Source organism: Globicephala melas, chromosome 2 (assembly GCF_963455315.2).
Source record: "Globicephala melas chromosome 2, mGloMel1.2, whole genome shotgun sequence".
In the NCBI taxonomy this organism is placed as follows: Eukaryota; Metazoa; Chordata; class Mammalia; order Artiodactyla; family Delphinidae; genus Globicephala; species Globicephala melas.
In genome coordinates this window covers 70,205,114-70,229,934 of record NC_083315.2, presented here as the reverse complement: position 1 = coordinate 70,229,934, position 24,821 = coordinate 70,205,114, and the positions used below count along the sequence as shown (strand labels likewise).

The 24,821-nt window shown below is 46.3% G+C and overlaps 2 protein-coding genes and 1 long non-coding RNA gene across 9 annotated transcripts in view; 2 read left to right on the top strand and 1 right to left on the bottom strand.

The window, feature by feature from the left end:
* Window positions 1-13,723, top strand: part of USP3 (ubiquitin specific peptidase 3) — a 214,254-nt gene extending 200,531 nt beyond the window's left edge. For all 5 annotated transcript variants that reach the window (XM_030878932.3, XM_030878930.3, XM_060294159.1 and 2 more), the window contains 4 exons: window positions 6,983-7,101; window positions 8,299-8,412; window positions 8,572-8,639; window positions 9,955-13,723. In XM_030878932.3, the coding sequence (XP_030734792.1) occupies window positions 6,983-7,101; window positions 8,299-8,412; window positions 8,572-8,639; window positions 9,955-10,120 (467 nt within the window). In that variant the 3' untranslated portion in view covers window positions 10,121-13,723. The remainder of the gene's footprint in view (window positions 1-6,982; window positions 7,102-8,298; window positions 8,413-8,571; window positions 8,640-9,954) is intronic.
* LOC132596843 (uncharacterized) overlaps window positions 1-19,919 on the bottom strand; it is a 60,962-nt gene extending 41,043 nt beyond the window's left edge. For 2 of the 3 annotated variants that reach the window (XR_011377238.1, XR_011377240.1), the window contains exon 1: window positions 19,793-19,919. This is a non-coding gene — a long non-coding RNA (uncharacterized lncRNA). The remainder of the gene's footprint in view (window positions 1-19,792) is intronic. The other variant, XR_011377239.1, reaches the window with a different exon arrangement.
* FBXL22 (F-box and leucine rich repeat protein 22) lies at window positions 16,407-20,128 on the top strand. Its single transcript, XM_030878951.2, has 2 exons — window positions 16,407-16,741; window positions 19,783-20,128. The coding sequence occupies exons 1-2, from the start codon at window positions 16,407-16,409 to the stop codon at window positions 20,126-20,128; spliced, it is 681 nt and encodes a 226-aa protein (XP_030734811.1).
* The last annotated feature ends 4,693 nt before the right edge of the window (window positions 20,129-24,821 follow it).

Genomic DNA, 24,821 nt, shown 5'->3' with positions numbered 1-24,821 from the left:
CTTTAAATGGACTAAATTCTCCAATCAAGAGACAGAGCAGCTGAATGGGCTAAAAAAATAAGACCCATCTATATGCTGCCTACAAGAGACTCACTACAGATATAATGACACACAGAGTGAAAGTAGAGGGATGGAAAAATATATTCCATGCAAATGGAAACCAAAACAAACCTAGGATAGGTATGTCAGACCAAATGGATTTTAAAACAAAGACTGTAATAAGACACAAAGATGGGCATTATATAATGATAAAGGGGTCAGTACAACAAGAGGATGTAACGTTTGTAAATATTTAGGCACCCAATATAGGAGCACCTAACTATATAAAGCAAATATTAACCAACTTAAAGTGAGAAATAGACAGCAATACAATAAATAGTGGAGACTTTAATGCCCCAGTTACATCAATGCATAGATCATCCAGACAGAAAATCCATAAGGAAACACTGGCCTTAAATGACACATTAGATCAGACAGACTTAACAGATATATACACAACATTCCATACAAAAGCAACAGAATACACATTCTTCTCAAGTGCACATGGAATATTCCCCAGGTAGATCATATGTAAGGCCACAAAATAAGTCTCTTTTTTTTGGTCATACTGTGTGGCTCATGGGATTTTAGTTCCCAGACCAGAGATTGAATCTGGGTCCTTGGCAGTGAAAGCATGGAGTCCTAACCACTGGACCACTAGGGAATTCCCAAAACAAGTCTTAATAAATTTAAGAAAACTGAAATCATATCAAACATCTTTCCCAGCCATGATGGTATGAAAGTAGAAGTCAACTACAAGAAGAAAATTAGAAAAATGACAAACATGTGGAGATGAAAACAACTTGCTACTGGACAACCAGTAGGTCAAAGAAGAAATCAAAAGGGAAATCAAACAGTACCTTCAGACAAATGTAAAGGGAAGTAAAACATACCAAACTTATGCGACACAGCAAAGGCAGTTGTAAGAGGGAAGTTCACAGCAATAAATGCTTACCTCAAGAAACAAGAAAAATCTCGAATAAAGAACCTAACTTTACAGCTCAAGGAACTAGAAAAATAACAAATGATATCCAAAGTTACTAAAAGGAAGGAAATAACAAAGATCAGAGCAGAAATAAATGAATTAGAGACAAAAAAGACAGCAGAAAAGATCAATAAATCTAAGAGCTGATTCTCTGAAAAGATAAACTAAGTTGCCAAACCTTTTGCTATGATTTACCAAGTAAAAAAGAGAGGACTGGGAATTCCCTGGCAGTCCAGTGGTTGGGATTTTGTGCTTCCACTGCAGGGGGCATGGTTCAATCCCTGGTTGGGGAACTAAGATCCCACATGCCACGTGGCATGGCCAAATAAATAAGTAAAATCACGTATTAAAAACTATTTAAAAAAAGGACTCGAATAGATAAAATCAGAAATGAGAGAGGAGACATTACAACTGATAACCACAGATATACAAAGGATCATAAGAGACCACTAGGAACAATTACATGCCAACAAATTGGACAATATAGAAGAAATGGATAAATTCCTAGAAACATACAACCTACCAAGACTGAATCATGAAGAAACAGGAAATGTGAACAGACTGATTACTAGTAAAGAAATTGAACCAGTAATCAAAGCCTCCCAACAAACAGTAGTCCAGGACCAGACAGCTTCACTGGTGAATGCAACCAAACATTCAAAGAAGAATACAATCCTTCTCAAACTCTTCCAATAAACAGAAGAGGAGGGAACACTTCAAACTCATAAGGCCAGCATTACCTGATACCAAAGTCAGACAAGGACACCACAAAAAAAGAAAGTTACAGGCCGGTATCACTGATGAACATAAACACAGAAAACCTCAAAAAAATATTAGCACACCCAATTCAACAATACATTAAAAGGATCATATACCAATGATCAAGTAGGATTTATTTCAGGGATGCAACAATGGTTCAGCATCTGCAAAGTCGATCGATTTGTTTTACCACATTTACAGAAATGAAGGATAAAAATCATATGATCATGTCTATACATGCAGAAAAAGATTTGAGAAAATTCAACATCCATTTATGCTAAAAACTCTCAAAGTGGGTATAGAGGGAATACACCTCAACATAATAAAGGCCATATATGTCAGGTCACACAGCTAACATCATACTCAATGGTGAAAAGCTGAAATCTTCTAATATCAGGAAGAAGACAAGAATGCCCACTTATGTCACTTTTATTCCACATAGTATTGGAAGACCTAGCCAGAGCAGTTAGGCAAGAAAGAAATAAGGGCATTCAAATTAGAAAGGAAGATGTGAAACTGTCACTATTTGCAGATGACATATTATATATAGAAAATGCCAAAGACTCCACCAAAAAAACTGTTAGAATTAAATAAATTCAGTAAAGTTGCAGGATACAAAATCAACATACAAAAACCTGTTGCATTTCTATATGTTAACAATGAGCTATCAGAAAGAGAAATTAAGAAAATAATACCATTTACAACCACATCAAAAAGAATAAAATACTTAGAAATAAATCCAACCAAGGATGTAAAAGACGTGTACTTGCATATACATCATTGATATTATGTATAAAATAGACATACTGTATAGCACAGGGAACTCTACCTAATGCACTGTGGTAACCTAAATGGGAGAGAAGTCCAAAAGGGAGGAGATATCTGCATGTGTATGGCTGATTCATTTTGCTGTGCAGTGGAGGCTAGCACAACATTGTAAAGCAACCATACTCCAATAAAAATTAATTAAAAGAAAAGACATGTACTTGGAAAACTACAAGACAGTGATAAAAGAAATTGAAGGTGACACGAACAGATGGAAAGATATAGATATACTGTGCTCACAGATTGGAAGAATCAATGGTTAAAATGACCATAATACCCAAGACAATCTACAGATTCAGTACAATTCCTACGAAAATACCAATGTCATTATTCACAGAACTAGAACAAATAATTCTAAAATTTGTATGGAATCACAAATGACCCCGAATAGCCAAAGCAATCTAGAGAAAAAAAGAACAAAGCTGGAGGTATTATGCTTCCTGATTTCAATCTATACTACAAAGTTACAGTCATCAAAACAGTATGGTATTGGCACAAACACAGACACATAGATCAATGGAACAGAATAGAGAACCCAGAAATAAACCATGCATACATGGTCAGTTAATTTATGACAAAGGAGCCAAGAATATGCAATGGGGAAAGGACCGTCTCTTCAATAGATGGTGTTTGGAAAACCAGACAGCCATATGTAAAAGAATGAAACTGGACCACTATCTTACACACAGATTAACTCAAAATGGGTTAAAGAATTGAATGTAAGACCTGAAACCCTAAAACCCTTAGAAGAAAACATACACACTAAGTTCCTTGACCTCAGTCTTGGTGATGATTTTCTGGATCTGACTCCAAAAGCAAAGGCAACGAAAACAAAAACAAGTGGGACTACATTAAACTAAAAAGCTTCTGCACAGCAAAGGAAATCATCAACAAAATGAAAAAGCAACCTACTGAATTTGCATCATATATCTGATAAGGGGTTAATATCCAAAATATATAAAACACTTGCACAACTCAATAGCAGAAAAAAACAATCTGATTGCAGTCGACCCTTGAGCAATGAGGGGGTTAGTCCACGTATAATTTATAGTCGGCCCTTCATGTCCACAGTTCTTCTGCATCCATGGATTCAACCAACCACAGGCCATGTAGTACTTACTACTAAGTGTGTATTTACTGTAAAATACATGTATTTATATAGTAGTAAATACATGTAGTATTTACTACTAAAAAATATCTGTATGAGTGGACCTGCATAGTTTAAATCTGTGTTGTTCAGGAGTCAGCTGAAGGGGGCTTCCCTGGTGATGCAGTGGTTAAGAATCCACCTGCCAATGCAGGGGACACGGGTTTGAGCCCTGGTCCGGGAAGATACCACATGCCACAAAGCAGCTAAGCCCGTGCACCACAACTACTGAGCCTGCGCTCTACAGCCCATGAGCCACAACTACTGAGCCCACATGCCACAACTACTGAAGCCCGTGCACCTATAGCCTGTGCTCTGCAACTGCAACAAGAGAAGACACCGCAATGAGAAGCCCGCTCACCACAATGAAGAGTAGACCCTGCTCGCCGCAACTAGAGAAAGCCCGCACACAGCAACGAAGACCCAACACAGCCAAAAATAAATAAATTAAATAATAAATTTTTAAAAAGTCAGCTGAAGGAATGGGCAGAAGATCTGAATAGACATTTTTCCAAAGAAGACATACAGAGGGCCAACAGGTATATGAAAAGATGCTCAACATCATTATCAGGGAAATAAAAATCAAACCCACAATGAAATACCACCTCACACCTGTAAGAATGGCTGTCATCAAGAAGACAACAAATAACAAGTGTTGAGGAGGATGTAGAGAAAAGGGAACCCTCATACACTGTTAGTGGGGATTGTAAATTGGTGCAGCCACTATGGAAAACAGTATGGAGATTCCTCAAAAAATTAAAAATAGAACTGCCATATGATCCATCAATTCCACTTCTGGGTATTTATCCAAAGAAAACAAAAACACTAATTTCAAAAGATATATGCACCCTCATGTTCATTGCAGCATTATTTACAATAGCCGAGATATGGAAACAGCCTAAGTGTCCACTGATGGGTGAATGGGTAAAGAAAATGTGGTACGCACACACACACACGCACACACACACTCACTCACTCACATGCACAATGGAATATAATTCAGCCTTGAGAAAGAATGAAATCTTGGGACTTCCCTGGTGGCGCAGTGGTTATGAATCCGCCTGCCAATGTAGGGGACACGGGTTTGATCCCTGGTCTGGGAAGATTCCCACATGCTGCGAACCAGCTAAGCCCATGTACCACAACTACTGAGCCTGTGCTCTAGAGCCTGAGAGCCACAACTACTGAGCCCACGTGCTGCAACTACTGAAGCCTGCATGCCTAGAGCCCATGCTCCACAAGAGAAGCCGCCACAATGAGAAACCCGCGCACCACAACGAAGAGTAGCCCCCGCTCGCCACAACTAGAGAAAAGCCCGCGTGCAGCAATGAAGACCAAACGAAGCCAAAAAGAAAAAAAAAAGAAAAAGAATGAAATCTTGCCATTTGGGACAACATGGATGTATCTTGAGGGCATTGTGCTAAGTGAAATAAGTCAGACAGAGAAAGACAAATACCATATGATCTCACTTATGTATGGAATCTAAAAAACAAGCTCATAGATAAAGAGAACAGATTGATGGGTGCCAGAATCGGGGTGGAGGGTGGGTAAAATGGGTCAAAAGGTACAAACTTGCACTCATAAAGTCACAGGGATGTAATGTATAGCATGCTAACTATAGTTTATACTGTATTGCATATTTGGAAGTCACTAAGAGGGTAAATCTTAAAAGTTCTCATCAGAAGAAAAAAATTTGAAACATATATGGTGACTAAAGGTAACCAGATTTATTGTGATCATTTTACAATATATACACATATTGAATCATTATATTATACAACTGAAGCTAATATAATATGTTATGCTTTATAAAGTATGCTTAAAAAAAGAAAAGAGTACATGGGCCTCTGGCTACATGCTGGCCTGTGTAGAACCCGGCCCACATCTAATCCCTGCTAGACCTTGCCCCACTAACTCCCCTGAACGGGCTCTTTCTCACACTCCCTCTAGTGCCAAGGCTGACTATGACTTGAAGACTCCAAGCACAGCGAGAGTGTTGCCTTTCCTTATACGCTAGGTCTGTGCTTGCAACCCAACTTCTCAAACCAAACAGTATATTGTTTAAAGATGCATAAATGCATATATATGGAACATAAAGACAAGCCAAGAAATGATTAAACGGAGGTCAGGATAATGACTACTTCTGGGGTTGGGAGAGGGTTGACTGGGATGAGGCACTCAGGAAGCTCTTAACAGGGCTGCCACACAGGCCGCCCCCTGAACAACTCTAGGGGATGCCATTCACGTAAACTCTGGCTTCTCAAGTACTAGAGTCCATTTCCTTACTGGAGTGGTGAGTACATAGGCATTCATATTTCTCTAAAAAAATAATATATTTATTCTCACAGAACAATACATACATTTTATTGATACATGGACTTCTGAATATATTACTAATTTTGCCAAGCTTTGGCAAACTGTTTCTATAAAGGGCCAGATGGTAATGTTTTTAGGCTTTACAGCAAATAAGGTCTACGTCACAGCTGCTCCGTTCTGCGGTTGTAGTGTAAAAGCGGCCACAGAGTATATAAATGAGTGGGTGTGGTTATGTTCCAAACTTTATTTACAAAACCAGGTGGCTGGATTTAGCTTGGGGCCAAAGTTTACCGAATCCCAGATTACACAGTTAAATCTTTAAAAGAAAACAATATAGCTGTGGTTTATCTAGGGGATTCTGAGCAGTGTGTGAAGCAAAGGATTCACTGGAGATATATAATAGGAAGGTCAATAATGCAGCCTTCTGTAATGTATGTTTATTAAGTTATGACTGAAAATGTTTGAGCTAAACTTGACATTTTTATGAACTTGGGGCTTTGTCCTTTGTTATGTAAGATACTGAGAGAAAATTGCTCTTTGAACCTTGATTTCATTAGGGAACCATTTTTATCAGAATTATCCAGATTAATTCTTTTACTAATAATGGTAAACCCAACTACAATAATACCATCTGTCATGAATTGATCATCATCAGATTATTAGACATGATGCCAGGCACATTATACATGTTATTTCTCTTCCTCACAACAGTCCTTCAATGTAGACTTTTTTTTTTTGGTCTCCATTTTGCAACTGAGAAAGGCTGACTCTTCTAAGGTCACATAGCTAATAAAGCTGAGATTTGAACCTGAGTTGTTCAGCTTCGAAGTTCATAGTCTTTTCTTCCTACAGTACACTGCCTCTATAAAAGACATCCTGTTTTAATGCTGCCCAAATCAATTTGGTTTTAGATTGTCTTCGCAGTTTTACCGACTTAGAAGAACTTGATGAGACAGAGTTATATATGTGCCACAAGTGCAAGAAGAAACAAAAGTCCACTAAAAAGTTTTGGATTCAGAAACTACCCAAGGTAAGTGTTGAGTTTCAAATTATAATGCAGTTTTGAGGGAAAAAATGCTTATGACTGACTGGAAGACAAATTATTTTTCTAACTTTATACTTATATAATCTGTTCTGCATTGGTCTCTAAGGGTTTCAGTAAAACTAAATACACCCTTTAAGAATTCATAAGTAAATATGTCCTAATCACTATTTACAATGTGTGGAGGTTTTTTTTCCCCCACCATGCCCCTAACAAGCACTTCTCTGACACCATGGATGTCCTACAATTGAACTCAGTTCTAACACTATCTACCCAGAGTTAGAATCAGATTCCACAGGGTAAGGGCTCAGTCCCACAAGATCACCCTCCCCATCAGACACCAGTCACAAGCCCAGGTTGTTACTTTGTGCATTATGCTTCTCAACTACAAACTACAGACTGAGGGTTCCTGTGACCCTTTCCCTGGACTTCAGACACCAGTCGCAAGTCCACATTGTTACCCCTCCTTGTGACCGACTAGTTATAAATCAGAGGTTCCCATGACCCCCTCCTTGGGTTCTATTAATTTGCTAGAGCAGCTCACAGAACGCAGGAAACCCGTTTGCTCACTAGATTACCAATTTATGACAAAGGATGTTAAAGGATACAAATCAACAACCAGATGAAGAGATACAAAGGGTAAAGTCCTGAACAAAGGAGCTTCTGTCCTCATGGAGTTTGGGGCCCAGCATGGTGGCACGTGGAAGAGCTCTGGTTCCCCAGCCTAGAAGCTCTCCAAACCCTTTGCTTTGGGGCTTCATTACACAGGCTGACTGATTAAATCACTGGCCACTGCTGATCATTCAAACTCCAGTCCCTCTCCCCTCTTGGGGGTCGGGGGGGTGGGACTGAAAGCTTCAACTCTCTCCTCTCTTGATTTTTTGGTTCTTTTGGCAACGAGCGCCCATACCTCATTAACATAAAAAGACACCTTCATGGCTCTCCTCACTTAGAAAATTTCAAGGCTTTTAGAAGCTCTGTGCCAGGAAAGGAGACAAAGACTAAAAACATACTGTTATAAATCACAGTACCACAATAAGGTATTCATGGAAGAAACTAATATCAAGAATCCAAAGAAAAGCTGGTAGGCCACCTAAAATATTATTTCAGAGACATTAGTACCAAGTAGCTAATTTTGATTGAAAGGTAAATTGTTTATAATTTTTGTCTTTATCTCTCATCCAGGTGCTATGCTTACATTTGAAAAGATTTCATTGGACAGCATATTTAAGAAACAAAGTTGATACATATGTAGAATTTCCCCTGAGAGGCCTAGACATGAAATGCTACTTACTAGAGGTAAGGTAATTACCTTTGTTAGCCTGGTGAAAAGATGGCTTTTCGGTAAAATTAAGTCTTCACAAATAGAGGGTAGAGGTCACTGAGGTAGGGAGATGCCGATGTCATTGACCACTGCTCCTAACTCAGTGCTGGGATACCTTCTCCCTTGTTCTGTAGCCTGAGAACAGTGGCCCGGAGAACTGCCTCTATGACCTTGCTGCTGTGGTGGTGCACCATGGTTCCGGGTGAGTATGCCAGCAGGCTTCTCAGGGCTGGGGATACAGAGTGAAGACCCACAATTTTGTACCACTCCCGATGACTCTCCCCAGACCCCCTATACTAGATTCAGATTCATTAAAGTGCATGAAGTAGAACCTTCCTTCTATCTTGGTGGGAAAGAATATTCCTGAGGACGTTGCAAAGCATGAAGAGAAGGCACATGAAACCAAAATGGAGAAGGGTTCATTTGAGCCCAGTATTCGGAACCAGTCTGTTGTTCACAAAATCCTGAGTAGTCTTTACTCCAAAGCTGTTGATTTCCTTGGCCAGTTGATATTTAAATGGGGGGAAATGGGGGATTATCTAGAATAACTTTACTTCATGTCATCTACTCTAAAGGTGCATTTCTTATTTTGTTAAATGACACTCTCGACTACTTTTTCCCCCTGAAGGTCTGCATTAGGGTATATACCTTGTTTCTGGTCCGCTTGAGAATGGCAGTTTTACCTTCAGACTTGGCAAACTGCAACCCATGTTGAAAATCCTTTTCCCTCTGAACTTTGTAGACATTGCTCCACTGACTTCACCGTTCATAGTTATAAGTGACAAGTCCACACGTGTCTGATTCTCATTTGTTTGTTTTTTCCTTTGGACTTGAGAAATTACATCAGATGCATTTCTCTTTGGTAGTTGACAGGGGCACTCTGATGTCTTCAGCTCATGGAAATGTTGTAAGGGTTTTTTCTAGCAGTTTATGAAGGTCTCTATTCTATCTACAGGCTTTCTCCTACCCAGGAGGACTGACTCTGGGGTTCCATGTGTGAGTGGGTGGGTCATGCTGAGAGAGAAAAGCCTTTGATGGCCAAAGTAGGAGGGAAAGTGCTTCCCTGGAGGCAGATTTCTGTCTTATGCTCAGGTTTCCTCTAAGACTTCCTGGTCCTCAGTTTTCCATGTTTCCATAGGCTTTGACCTCTGCTTGTTAGGTTGAGAGCTCCTTCACTGTTTGGTTTCTCTGTTAATCCAGTACCATGTAAACACTGCTTTGTGTGTCCTAAAAAATCCTCAATTTCTGGTCAGTCCATGGCACTCTTCCCTGTTTTCCAGTGTCAATATATTCCTTGTCATTTCAATGAGTTTTGAGAAGATAAACACATGAGCCCAAGCAACTATCTTAAATTACAAGCCTCTAGGATTTATTCTCTAATTACAGTACTTATTAAAATTTATTGTCTACCTGATAATCACAAAAGAATCTATTGTGATTTCTTTTGTGATTCTGTAGTCTTTTTCTTTTGTGATTTCTGTAGTCTTTTTCTTTGACCATCTGACCTTTCCTTACAGGGTCGGTTCTGGACATTACACAGCATATGCAACTCACGAAGGTCGCTGGTTCCATTTCAATGACAGTACTGTAACACTGACTGATGAAGACACCGTTGTGAAGGCCAAGGCCTACATCCTTTTTTATGTGGAACGCCAGGCCAAAGCTGGGTCGGATAAACTTTAATACCTCCTCCAAATCATTATTCGTCAACTATACCGGACAAACATTTCCAATTTTCCATAAATACTTGATCCAAGATTTAATTTCATTATGCACTTTTCAGTTTCCTATTTTGGGTTTAGTTTTATTTTGTCAATGGTAGTGACTTATGGAACATGGGCACCAACTAATTTTTTTTTTTAGTTCTACCAGAAAACCTCAGCAGATATTTTGATTTGCTGCTTTAGTTGTAATAATTCAGTTTTTATATGTAGTTTCAAGAACTTAGTTCTATTTGACTTTTTTATATTAATGTTCAATTCTCACTTTGAGGCACATTTACATCAATGCATTGTTACTCTCACATGCTGAAAGGAAGATACGTTCCTGATTGTGAAGAGCAACGTAACCACCTGCTGCCTTCTCACAGCTGTAATGGAGATCAGGTTGGCTCAAAATCAGGGATCATGTGTGCACGTAATTTGTGGCCCACAAGATTTCAGTGACTGCTCAGTAATCATTCTCTTTGCTTGTAAAAGATAACTGAAAGGGCATCATTAAGTAGACCAGGTAATTGCTGCTCTTCGTATCTCTCAGAGCTGCACTAACTAAATTTGTTGGTTCAGTTGTAACTATGTTGCAAATTCAAGAATTACCTTTTTTTTTTTGATTTTGGGGTATTTTCATGGAGATAGGAGTACTGAAAACTCCCAGGAAGGCCAAATACACTTAAGTGTTTAAAAAATTCCATGACTCGGCTACATGTTATCCAGGTGTTATTTATCCACTGCCATGAAACATAGCTTCTGTTCGCCTTTTAGAGTCAGCACCTAATTCCCTGTTAGTTGTAGCACCGGGATTAACTGCATGTCCACTGTAGTCTTACTTCTTACTTGGTCACCTGAGGTTGAGATGCTACCCTCCAGAGTTGATTCTGACCATCACCTAAACGTCGGGTAATACTGTGGGGTCTGCTTCCACAGAAGGAAACGAAAGTCTTTACTAGTCTAAGTTTTAACAATTCTCATTGGCCCATCCTCATAGCAGAGCAATTGAAAATATTTTCACTTTGAATAAGTAGAGCTTCTATTGTTGAGGTTAGTAGTCTGTTTTAAAATTTTCAAGAAAAGGGCTTCCCTGGTGGCGCAGTGGTTGAGAGTCTGCCGATGCAGGGGACGCGGGTTCGTGCCCTGGTCCGGGAAGATCCCCCATGCCGTGGAGCGGCTGGGCCCGTGAGCCATGGCCGCTGAGCCTGCGCGTCCGGAGCCTGTGCTCCGCAACGGGAGACGCCACAACAGTGAGAGGCCCGCATACCACAAAAAAAAAAAAATCAAAAAAATAGGCACCAGCACTATTTAGATTTAACTCAAACTGAAATCTCGAACCAGAATCCCATCTAATGAAGGTAACTGTGCTTTCTGCAAGCGCTCCAAGCCAGCCTGTGGATCTTGGGGTGCTGGTGGCATGATGTGCAAAGTAATGAGAGAAAAGGAAGGAGCTCCAGCTAGGCCTGTGGGATAGGACCAGGCACATTTTCATGTTCATTTCTTGTCCCAGTCATTATTTTCCTCCCTTCCCGATTCTCTACAAGTTGTTACAAGGGGCAGAATGTATTTCATGTTAAGCCAGCCAACCAGACTTTTTGCTATTCTTGTTTTTCTGTTAAAAGAAAAAAAATAGTCCAGATAATTTCTTAAGTGTATGAATGTAAAAGAAAGCTGGGTGGCTCTCCTCCTAGGTTGGATGTTTGCAGTTGCAGGAGCAGATGTGCTCTATTTCCACTTTAATATTAGCTGGGTAAATCCCACATTTTCTCAGAGCAGAACACATCTGCTATATACTTTAACTAGAAGCAAATTACAATTATGTTTAAACTTATACTGTCCAATACAGCAGTCACTGGCTACCTATGGTTAGTTAAATGTTAATTAAAAATAAATTAAGAATTCAGTTCTCCAGTCACACTGGCCACATTTCAAATGCTCAGCAGCCACACGTGGCACAGGACCGCCCAGGTCTGGGACAGTTCCACCGTGTGAACCCTCTCAGACAGCACTGGTCTGCACTTTCACTCCAGAGAGAAAAGCTCTGCCATCGTGTTTAAGTCTTACAACTTAGAGTGCCTAGAATTAAGAGGGAAACATGTATTTAAAACAGTTCACAATGTTAAATCACACAGGTCGAGCCATGTGAAATTCTATTGGACTGTTTTTGATCTACAAAAATGACAGTTTCACATAATTTGATCTACTATATCAGTGCGTTAACACCACATGTCATTGAACTTGAAACGTGCATCTCCTCTGATCTCCCTCCTATGAATCCAGGCTCTTTTGTTTAGAAGGTACACAGCTGTAACTTCTAACATTTGCACTTACATCATTAGTCTCTGGACAGGCAGCAGTTCTAACTCCAGCAAGAAAGCCTCGGGCAGTGTTGATGGAGGAAAGTGGCCTTTATACCGCATGGAACTTAACAACAGACTAGACTACTTTGTTGGGGAAAGTGGTCCTCACACAGGCAACACTGTTGGCTTAGGAAATGAACGCATCTCCTCTCTGAATTCCGTAGTGTTTTTATTTCTTGATTTTACTCCAGCAGACACGTCTGAAGGGTATCATGAAGGTTCTTTGGAAAAGTGACTGGACCCGTGTGAACTGTCCACTTGAACCCCAGCGATGTAAATGTGCCTCTCTGTATTTTGACATTTTTAACTGTGCAGCTGTATCACGCCTATTTCAAAAGCTCTTCGTGCTCTTCGGGGCTCTCCCCTTGTGCCGTGTTGTCTCTAGCGTGTTTGTGGCTTCTCGCTCAGAGAGCAGTGCTGAGGCAGGGCCTCACGCCGAGTCACAGGGCTCCTCGGAACAAGAAAACTTTCTCAGAAGTCCTCCCACACAGGTGGGTGACAGAAACAGTTTGTGGCAACACAAATCTCTCTCCATGGTGGAGAAACTTTTGCTTATCCACTGTATTCTACTCAGTGTCTAGTGATGACAAATGTAATAGAATAAAACCAGTAAAGTGTGTGGGCCCTGGTTAAGTGTTAAATGTGTGTCTCACCTGTGGAACCTGCTCAGCAGCTTGGTTTCCGGGGTTGGGGGCATATTTATTTCTTCCAGCCAAACCTCTTCTTCATTGGTTTAGTGTATGTACATAAGTCTATTTAGATATACTTATCCCACTTCCACCTCCACCGTCCCCTAAACTTTCTCACATCCCCCCTGTTGCTGAAGTGGCCTCTTCACGCAGGCCCTGGAGGAGCTCCTGAGCAAAGTCCGTTCCTGCATCCAGGGCATGGGTCCCACGGGATGAGCGTATGGCCGCAGGAAGGTGCCCATAGCACAGGAAGGGGTGGGCGTGGGTGGCGTCATGCTGTGGTCCAAGGTCTGTGCATCGCCTCACTGGGTGCAGTACCTTCCCCCTCAGGTCTGTGAAGGACTCCAGACTGCCCTCTGTGAGTGATGGTTGTGTGTGACGTAATCATTTCCACTAAAACCTAGTCTGTGTGATGCTGAGAGGATTAACTGTGCAAGTGACTGATTTCATTTAAGTTGTAATCACATCCCTTTTCTGCTTCACCAACCTGAACTGTTTTATGGAAAGTATCATTAAAGATCTGGTCTCTTTCCTTTTGACTATTATTTCTGAACACCTTTCAGTGGAGCATAGTAAGTGATGATGTACTTAGCTCAAGCTACAGGCCGTTAGAGTCAGTCAACAGGTAGTAGTAGGTTTTTACAGACCCCTCGCCATCTGGGGCTGCTGGTGCACATGGGCCCAGACGGAGTGACCTGGAGGGGCAGGGGAGGGGGGTGGTGGGAGAGAGCCTCTAGTGCCTGCGTTCAGGTCCTGAGGGAGAGCTCGCCCGCAGTGAGTGACTTCATCCTGTCTTTCCCTGTGACACTGATTTTATAAAAATGAGGTCCACTTGACTCCTTTGGAGCCAGACTCGACTCTGAGGAACTAGGTTTGGGGCTCCGAGCAAAGGATCGCCTTTTAAAGCCAAACAGGCAAACAAGTGCCATTGTTAAAAAATAAATATTCTGCTTTACACCCCTGTCTGCCCCCATGTCCCCTGCAAACAAGCAAAAAAATCAAGACCCACCCTGTGTCCACACCCATCGTTTTTCTGTGTTACTTATTTGCCTGTTTCTATCAGTCTTCTGAAACTGAAGACAAAGGCGCCCGCAGCCCAAATGGTTTTGCCTCCAGTTCCCATGTCACACGTCTCCTTTTGGCAGCTGTGTTGGTCAGAGGCCATAGTGGCTACTGCTGCAGCCCCAGAGCTGAGCTCCACAGGGCGGAAAGGGAGGAGCTGGGAGGAGCTGCTGCCACCACCCCCAGGCCGCAAGCCAGATCCCTCCCTGCAGGCAGGCAGGCACAGGGACCCACCCTGCATTCTGGGGTGCTCCCTACAACCCCGTGAGACGAGCAGCGAAGAGGCCAGGCTCTGAACGTTCACCCTGCCCACCTTTTGCTGTTCGAGCAGAGCTGCGGGAATGCAGCTTGGAAGCCACGAGGAACCACAACGACTCTCCCCTGTGGCCAGCACACTTAACACGGCTCTGCCTTTTAGGAAAGTGAAAGAACCAACTACTTCCAGGAATCAGCCCTCTAAAAAGTACTGGTTTGGAAAGGATTTGGGAGTGAAAGTGGAGATAATAAGGCTTTCTAGTAAATCCACCTCTGGTGCAGCAGTACCGTTTCAGTGGGTGAGTGTAGCTAGAGCCCAAAGAGGGACTCTGGCTGTCAGCTTTAATTTGAACAATTAAAACGATTAGCTTGAAATATGAGCAGTTCCTAGTTAACCTTTCCTTGAGAAACACATCTTCCTTTTGGCTGTTTATTGGTTCATGTTTTTTTTTAAGGAAAGTCACCCCTTCCACTTTACCTTGGCAGTGGCCGGGTACCTGAGGCACAGGGGACCACTGAGACCGGCTCCTCAGAGCCAGGGTGCTGGCTAGAATGCCTGCTTTCTCCCCTAGGCTGCATTCTGCTTTTACAGGCAAAGCTGCACCAGGTCTGATTGAGCCTTAGTTCCCGAAGAGGGTCCGCCCTATGTGCCTCATCTGTGTTACTCCACGCAAGTGGAAACAAAGTATTCCCATTCCTTCCCATTCTGATTATGTGGGAAAAGGGACAAAGGTAACCACTGAGGTGGTGTTCCCTGGTCCAGGAGAGGAAAAATGGTTCCTCATCTCACTACTGTAGCCCACAAACCAACCAACCAACCGGTACACAGAGCTAGGCGTTCACAGGAGGGGAAATGCGGTAGGGTCTGGTGAATGATTGGGACTGAAGCAGTATTAGAAAATGGATCCATGGACTGAGAAATCTGTTACTTTAGGAAAGGAGAACTTAATGAACAACCTCCAGGCAACCTGCCTAGCAGCTTAATTCCAGGAGCTAAAAGCATCCCTCACAAGGAGGATGGTGTGTGGCAGGCTTAAAGGGCAAAAGAGTAAAATACTTCAACTTAAAATTGTTTCAAGCAGTTTTGTATTAAGAGCTACCTCATCCATCCTGACATTTGGGGAAATACAGACTAGATACAGCGGGACACATATCTGGAAAAATGTAAAGCCAAGTAAACTTAAGTTTAAAACGTGACACACACAGAAGAACCTTGGAGAGATAAGCTACTTAAGACAAATCTTTTATGGAAAAGCTCAGGGTAAAAATACAGCCAACTGGGAGACCAAAGAAATCCCTGCGCCTGGAGGAGAGCAGCAGGATTTGAAGGTAGCTCAGCCTGGAAACCATCACTACTGAATAAAGTGACAGAGGAAAGCTTCTGCTTACACCTCTGAGCACAAAACCGTCCCCCTTAGCTCTTCATAGACAGCAGTCTTCTTCCTACTAAGAGGAGAGCAAAAGACTCATACTGATGTCCTAGGAAACAAAAACAGATCCTATGTACAATTAGAGTCCCTCCCAGTGAGTAGAGACTGCAAGCCCAGACAGAGGTGGTCCAGCCAGCACCACAGATGAAAATGCCAAAAGAGCTCTCCGCCTAACACCACGGTCAGCTAAAAGGAAAGAAATCCCTTTTAGGGAAGCTATTTAATTTCAATACGCTGCTTTTCTGCCAGGATTTTCAATTCCTCGGAACATAAGCCGAGCCACGGACTGCTGCACGTGTGTCTGGGTCTGGGCTTCCCCGCCTCTTCAGAGCAGCAGCACCAGTTGTTGGCCAAAAATAAACACCATTCCTCAACCATATATGTCCACCGGCCCGGAGCTGGGGAGGAGGAGCAGGAGGTAGGTCAGGACCCCGGGCTCCAGCCACACTCCGTGGCTGCCGTGCACCATGCACATCACCCAGCTCAACCGCGAGTGCCTGCTACACCTCTTCTCCTTTCTGGACAAGGACAGCAGGAAGAACCTTGCCAGGACCTGCCCCCAGCTCCAGGACGTGTTTGAGGACCCCGCGCTGTGGCCCCTGCTGCACTTCCGTTCCCTCACAGAACTCAAGAAGGACAACTTCCTCCTGAGCCCGGCGCTCAGGAGCCTCTCCATCTGCTGGCACTCCAGCCGCGTGCAGGTGTGCAGCATCGAGGACTGGCTCAAGAGCGCCCTCCAGAGGAGCATCTGCAGCCGGCACGAGAGCCTAGTCAGTGATTTCCTCCTCCAGGTGTGCGACAGGTAGGCCGCCTCTGAGCAGCGCTGGCATCCAGAGCTCTGGGAGGCTTCCGGGGGTCAGGGAAGAGCCAATTACAAGAGCAAGACGGCTTTGCTTTGGGGAGCCTCAGACTAGGCCCAAGGCTTAGACCCTCCAGGCCTGCCCACTGCGCAGTCCCCAGAAGATGGATAAAATCCTGGGGAAAACGGGCACCAATCCTCCTCTTGGCCTCACGGGTCTTGGAGCTGCTTCAGCAAAGAGGACAAACTTGGCTTCAGCTGTCCCTGTGTTTCAGGCGGCCGTCTTCCCTGGCAGCCGTTAAGTGCTGGGTAGGTCCAGCTGGGCCTTCATTTTCAAGGTCAGGCTCCAGGAAGAGGTTTCTAGATTCAGCAATCAGCTCACCCCTACGATTTGCCCCTAGCAAGCAAACCCCAAGACCTGTGAAATGTGGCTGAGGAAGGAGAGTTAGGGTGCTCAGCCCTGGGTTAGCTGACCAAGCCAGGCTCCAGAAGTAGGGGTGGTGATAATGGTTTCCTTATTAGAAACTCACTAATCCTCACGGTACCTGAAGGAGAGAGTGTTTTAGCCTAAGTTTCAAATGAGCAAACCGGAACTCGTGACAGGTTGTGTGACTTGCCCCGGTCTAGGATTGCCGGATATTAGCAAATAAAAACTCAAAAGGCCCAGAGAAATTTGAATTTCAGATAGATGGAATAATTTTTTTGGTGCCTGTCCCAAATATATCCTGTATTTGACCTGTCAACCCCACAGAGGCTTAGCCATGGGTTAGACTCCCTTCACAGTCACAGCCTCCTGCCTAGAGCAGTCCATACAAGAACAGACTCTCACCGAGACTTTACCAGTCCTGTCCTAGCCTTTGAGGAAAGACACCCCCTTGTTTACTAACTACGTTCAGTCAGCTTGCTGCCACCCAAGTCTAACAGCTGCTATATCCTCTGGCAGCCCAACAAGGAATGGGAGGAAATAGTGTAGTGGCCTCGCCACCCCCCCTTTTTTTTTTAAGGCAAGAGAAGAAAACAGAAGATGGACTTGGGGCTAGTCCCTGATGGGACCATGACATTTTGATGAGTTTAACAAGGCCCAGAAATCAGACTGGAGGGCGATATGTATGGGGTGAAAAGCTTGCCCCGGATCTGCTGCATTCTTGTTGTAGGGGAACCAGGTTTAATCCCCCAAACCAGCAAGGTGTGGACTGGACCTCCAAGGCCACTGTCTAGGTATGGCAAGGGTCCCCAGTGTCACCAAAAAAGCAAAGGGCTCGGGGCTGAGTCCCCCAGTTCTGCTACTGTCCAACCATGTGACCCCAGCCCAAATATTTAAACACTTTCAACCTCATTTGTTTATCTGTAAAATGGGATAAACTACCTTCTCTCACATGCTGAAAGGATTAAATGACACAGCAGCACCGGCACATAGTAGGTATCGATAAGTATGCAAGAAATCTACACCTGGCAGTCAGCTGGGGAGAGGGGTTGTGAGAGGAAAGCTGAGGATGGCTGGGCAGGGAGGGAGCTGGCTTTTTCTTTCTCTGGTTTCTTCCTGCACCAGGATTATTTTAAAGGTTCTTACAGGAAGGGATCATTTAACAGCCCTGGGGCTTAAACCCCTACCTAATCCTTACCACCACCTTGAAAGTAACAGTTTCTCTGCCTGACAGATGAGGAGGTGGCCCAGCAAGGTTCGGACATTTGTCCTGGGTCACACAGCAAATATGTCACAGGCAAGTCACTTGAGCTCCCTGAGCCAGTTTCCTCATTCATGAAATTGGGGGTGGAAGGTTGACATGAAGACTTAGGAAGTTGTGTGGACTTGGGAAGACAGGATGCACTCGGCGTGTGGATGTGGCCATGACCAGTCTTTTAGTTCCTCACCTCCTTGCTCAGGAACAAGGGTGCTGAGCTGGCCCAGGCAGGTGCAGTCAAGGGGCAATGGGGGAGGCTGATGGGGAGAGGGAAACCCCCTGTGGCCCGACTCCAGCTCCCTCTGGCTACAGGAAGCCAAGGCCTGCACCGCTGAGACAGGTCCTTCTGGACTGGAAGCGGTCTGGTCCTGCTTGCTCCCAGGAAACATGGGTTATGATGGCCTACGGAAGGTCCTGTACAGGTTCCAGATACCCCAAATCTCGCTTAATCATCACAGTAGCCCCACTGGTAGGCATTATTCCCTCCCTGCCATCCACTCCCAACACACTCCCCCAGGTAAACTAAGGCTCAGCGAGTGACTTAATCAAGGTCATGGCGCAAATAAGCCAACTTTGCTCAAATCTTTTCCCCCAGCAGTTGCTGGTAAGGTTGGGGCAGAGAGCCCCCCCCCCCCCCGCCGCCCCCAAAGCTTTCTGGACAAGCTACCTGTATCCCTGATTGTACCCACCTCAGGCCTGGGTCTAGCTACCTCCAGATCCTGGCCTGTGACAGGCTGGCATCCCACTGGAGATGCAGTAACTGTCTCAGTCAACTGAGCTGAAACCAGGGCTCTAGAACTCAGAGCGAATACTCAAGAGGCGTGCCCCGATGGCCTCACGGGTTGGAATGGGCCTGACTCTAAGCCACCCCACAGGAAACCCTTCCTCTCTGCACCGTCCTGCCAGGAGCATCAGGGCCTCACCTTGAAGCTAGACTGGAGCGGTCACTCCGCACCGCTTTCCTCACCCCCACCCAAGGCAACAAGTCTGAAAGAGCCAAAGAAACTGTAGCCGACCCTCCTTGGAACCAGCATCGCCTATGTCCACAGCAGGGCCGGGGCTTGGGCTCCTGGGACTAAGAGCCCAGGCAGATTAAAGTAAGGTGGGGTGGAGTGGCAGAAAGAACAGGGGACATGGGACAGAAGCCCCGGTTCAGATCCCGGCGTGTCACCGCGGGCAAGTGCCCGAAACTCTCTGGGCCCGTTCCTCCTCTATAAAAAGCGGGAGGGCCTGCCCGGTCTCCCAGAGCTGGCACGGGGACCAACCAGGGAGCTAAGGGGCGTGACCGGGGGCGGCCGCACGCTAGCACGCTAACCGCACCCTCCTCGGCCCCGGCCCATGGTCACCGCGTTCTCTCCGCAGGTGCCCCAACCTGGCATCCGTCACGCTGTCGGGCTGCGGCCACGTCACCGACGACTGCCTGGCGCGTCTGCTGCGCTCCTGCCCGCGCCTGCGCGCGCTGCGCCTGGAGAACTGCGCGCGCGTCACCAACCGCACGCTGACGGCCGTGGCGGCGCACGGGCGGGCGCTGCAGACGCTGCACGTGGACTTCTGCCGCAACGTGAGCGCGGCCGGCCTGCGCCGCCTGCGCGCCGCGTGCCCGCGCCTGATTCTGCGCGCCGAACACAGCGCGGCCATGATCCCCGACCAGCTCCCGCGCGGCCTGCGTTCGCCCGGCGCTGCCCTCCGCAAGCAGCTTCTGCGCTAGGCCGGGCGGGCCGTGTCTGGGACACCGGCCCTGGGCCTCAGGGCTGGAGGAGTGGCCTGCATTGAACAACAGTCCCTAGACAGCCGCCACATCCTCAGCCAAGACGGGGATACGAGCGCCTCCCGCACATTACGATTTTATACATTGGCTCAGTGCAAGGTTTGATGGCCAGATGCTTGAAAAACACTCTGGTGTTTCTCACTAAACACCAGCACCCTTCCCTGTCTCCCCTAAGCACCCGGTTCTCCGCCTGGCGCTGCGCGGGAGCCCTTAGCCCATACTCCCCGGCTGAGGTCGCAGTTGGGGGGGGGGTCTAAATAACAGCCGTGGGGAGGCGTGGCCGCTCGAAGCTACCCGGGGGCGCGTCTCCGTGCCGCACCAGCGGGAGGAGGGGAGGCACCCCGGGCGCCGGGCGCTAGAGAGCCATCGAACGGGTTACCTAGAGGCTTTGCTCCGCGCCGCCCCCCCGCCCCCCCCCCCCGAGCCCGGTAGCCTTTCATCTGTCAGATGCATTCCTAGCAGTGACTGCAAACGCGACTCTAGAAAATTCGCTTGTTGCTGTGATTCTTTCATAAACTGGATTGTTATCCTTATTTTATACCGTTCTCCCATCATAAAGGGAAACAATCATTGGAAAAACCCAAAGTAAAGACATAAAAGCAGCAGACCTGGTTAAATCCTTGGTTAACGAAGCCATTAAAAGCAATGCAAAGTTAAATTTTTACCTGCTACATTTGCTGAACGTGGGCGCACGCCTGGAGTTCAACTTCAGGGCTTTAGTCACTGGTGCCCCACCTTTAGCCACCAAAGGAAGGGCTCTCAGCCATCCTGCAGCCTCCCAGTTCTAGGTACACGGGGAAAACTTTGGGTAAGTGGGGAAAGGAGGGAGAATGGTGGAGTAATGGGTGATACTCACACCCTGGCTCCTCCCATCACCAGCTGAGTGAGATCAAGGCCCTTTAACCACCTGAGGCCAGGTGTTTCTTCTTTGTGAAAGGGGCTCCTGATGCCTACTCACTGGGCTGCACGCCACAGGCCTGCAAGGCCTGCACTTGTCCAGCTTTAAGACTGAAGAAAGAGCCCAGAGTCAGCAGCAGACACATCAATGGTTTAATGGATGGAGGAATCTTACATGTCTGAAGCAAGGCCCTGGAGTGACGCCCCACTGTGCGCAACTGATGGTGGGCAGGACGAGGTGGCAGTCCTCGCTTGGTGGGGGGGAGGGGAGATTACCGGTTATAGGGGAATTGATGTCAGGTGAGCTCATTAGTTACGAGGGAAACCAGTGGAATGGCACGCCCCTCCCCACCCCTTTGATAAGAGCCTCAGCTGGGGCCTGGGACAAGAACAAAGGAAGATCAGTCATGTGTGTAAGGTTTAGGTGAAACAGGCACTGGTCAGGCAGGGGATGTAAAGAGAGCAAGAGAACAGCCATCTTGAGAGGCCTGACCACACACATGGGTTCCTTAATTCGTTGCTCCAATATTGGGGAAACAGCAAGGAAAAAAAGACATTCTCATGGAGCTTATGTTTTACTGGGGGAAGAGACAGTAAGTAATTGGTGTATAAGGGGATAAGTACTGGGGAAAAGGGAGATACAGGGTGAGAGGATATTTGGGAATTGCTGGAAAGGAAAAAGCAACTTAAAAGCGGTCGACCAGTGTAAGCCCCACTGAGAAGGAGGCATTTGAGAAACGAAGTGGGGGAGAGAACGGTGCAGAGTCTGGAGGAAAATATTCCAGACAAGAGGCAACAGCCTCCAGCACAAAGGCCCCAGACAAGGAGCATGGCTGGTGTGTTATGGCTGGAACAGGGTGAGTGAGGAGGAAAGGTAAGCAGGAGAGGTGATGAGAAAAATAAGGGAGAAGAGGGGCCTCACCCAGGCCTCAGAGATTATTATGAGGATGAAACGAGAACTGGAGATCCCCCACTCAGGCCACCTCCAGCAGGTGCCAGGGCCCCAAGAAGACGACGGTGAAGGCCCAGAGGGGCTGAAATTTCTCTAGGCAGAGCCTGTGGGCAGGCAAACAGCACCCTACCTCGCCCAAACCCCTCCAGGGACTGCCGAAGGCCTCAGTTGCTGCCCCTGGGCCCCTGGTTAGACCATCCCTTAGCCCAGAAACCGGTAACCGCACTGACCCTGGACCGGCATAATCCTTCCTCATCCTTGTGTGGGGAAAGCCAGCCCTGCCAGGCCACCAGCTGCAGTGGAACGCGAGGGCCTACCACTAGCCTGTGAGACCCAGGTGTCCTCTGGGTGATTTTCTAGTTTACCCACCCTTGCTCTGAACTCTGGAGAGAGGCTTTGCAGGAAATTAATTTTTCAGCCACTACTGCAAACAATGTTGAAAGAAAGCTCAGGCTTCCAGGGACTTAAATGTTTGTTTAAAACAGAGCCACTTAAACCCCATGGCTTTGCTTTCATCATCTCTGATAAGCCCCAATTCCCAGAGGTCTTGTTTGCCCTAAGTTGGTGGTTTAGTCTGGGGGAAAAACAGGACCTGGTTTCTAGCTCTCCTCTGACCAAGGGCAGGTCAGCCCTCTTCAAACCTCAGCTTTCTTACCTGTATATTGGGATAGCTAGAGAATCTTGTCTGCAAAGTTCTCTTAAGGGTTATGAGACTGTGTTTGTAAAGCAAACAAAGGTTACTGTATATTCAGCTGGAAAGCGGGTAACCTACATTCCCCTGAGGTTCCTTTCCCCCCAGAAGCTCTTTTATAAATGAGGGTTAAGTTCCCCTTGATGCCTAGTAAACCCTCACGTACCAAGACTAGTGATCACAGAACGAAAGCTGTGCTGACAGTTGTGTCCAGCATGGTTTCTAGGGCTCCGGTTAGCCCCTGCCCCCTGCACAGGACCTTTGCGTCCCTGAGCCCAGGCCCATCTGAGGTACTCCTGGAAGGCAGACACTACTCTCCACGCTGCCTTCTAACAGTCCCTGTGCATTCACATCACCAGGCACTGAGCAAAGGCACTGGACAGAACACAGTGCCCTGGCTTAGTCTGAAAACAGCTTTCAAGGTCTTCTCTCAGATTTGCATAGAACAAGGGGCACTGCATGCTTAATTAATCCACCAATTCATTCATCTCACAAACATTTACTGGGTATTGGGCATGGGCTGGGCCAGGCCCTACCTCAAGGGAGTCACTCTAGTCAGAAGACATGCAGCTGGGGTTGAGGGGGGTTTTGAGCACTCTCCCCGCTCTGCCAGCCATAACTTCTGACAAGTTATGACTTCTCGGAGCCTCCATTTCTCTATTTGTAAAATAGGACCAGTACACTCTCTGTGACACTGTGCTGAGATTCTAATTGTGTACTGCCTGAAGGCAGAGGGTAGGGAAAGGCGTCCTCACGTCCACACGGGGCTAGAAAAGCCAAGTGCCCAGCAGAACTCACAAGAAGCAACACGTGATGGAGGACACGGCCTTTGAGCCGAGACTGGAAGACTGACCACAGCTCCCATAAGGTTGGTATCAGCAGCAGGCACGGCTCAGGAATAGTCAGGAAGCCCAATGCTTGTCCAGAGAAGGGTGAGCTGGGGGAGATGGGAGCCTGACCCATAGCCACTGGGAAGTGGCTTGGGGATTATCTGTGCCCTCACAGCCTCCATTAGAACACACCACAGACTTTGCCCCGCTCCTGAATGCTCACTCTTTTCACTCTCAGTCGTGGCCAAGGCAGCCAAAGTGAAAGCTAGTGGGAGGCTGCAGAACCTCAGCACTGGGGCAGGACAGTGCCCCCTAGTGGGAGGCTGGCCCCAGTCACCACATCACACTGGCTAGTCGGCTGACCCTCAACGCCAGCAGAGGCTGGGGCCGCGTGCTCTGAGGTCAGGGGCTCCAGATTGCTCCCTAGGAGGCAGAGCCCGCTGGGGGGGGTACACTGTGCTCTGAGGCTTGTCTTACAGGGACACACTGGCCTGTTTTGGCACAGGCTGAATGTTTGCAGGGGGCTGACTGAGCCCCCTCAACTCCACCACTGGCGTGCTGACAGGAAGCCAGGACTCGCAGCTCTCGTCTGTAAGTACCTGTGATCCAGCACTTTCCCTCTCCTGACCTCGAATTCTTGGTCTGTAAAGGGAGAGATCATCTGATGCCTTAGTTCTACTATTCCTCCAGCTCTGGGATTCAATGCCCAAGACTTGCTATTTGCTAAAAACCGAGCTTACCACATATAGGTTTCATCTCACTGGCAGTGCTGGGCAAAGGCCACGAAGCTGGGAGGCCCAGAAAAAAGCTGCACCTTGAAAGGGCCTTTAAGGGAATCTACAGGCTAGGGTGTCAGAGTTCTCTTGAGACTTTTTAAGGGTGATAAAAACTGCAAGGATTTGTTAACTGAGTGAGTCTAGCAAAGAAAAAAAAAAGGCCTAAGCCTCTGTGGGGGTTGAAAGTGAACTACGGGGGAAAAAAATAGGGGCACTAGGCTCATTTCAGCTCCTCACATCAGGGACTCACACCTCCTCCTCTCTCCCAGAGCTTCCAAAGTTCAGAGGACGAAGAAAAATGACAGGTTTCCAGCAAAGAAATGGCATCTGTTATAAAAGCAAGGTGTCTGTGCAGGTCTTCCTCGCAGAGTTAGGCCTCCTGAGGAGCCACCCGTTAGGCCCGACAGGTGGGGCCTGAGCATCAGCCTGCTGCGGGTGCCCTTTCCCCTGAGTCCAGAGGGAACTGGGGCAGCAGAGCCCAGAGCCT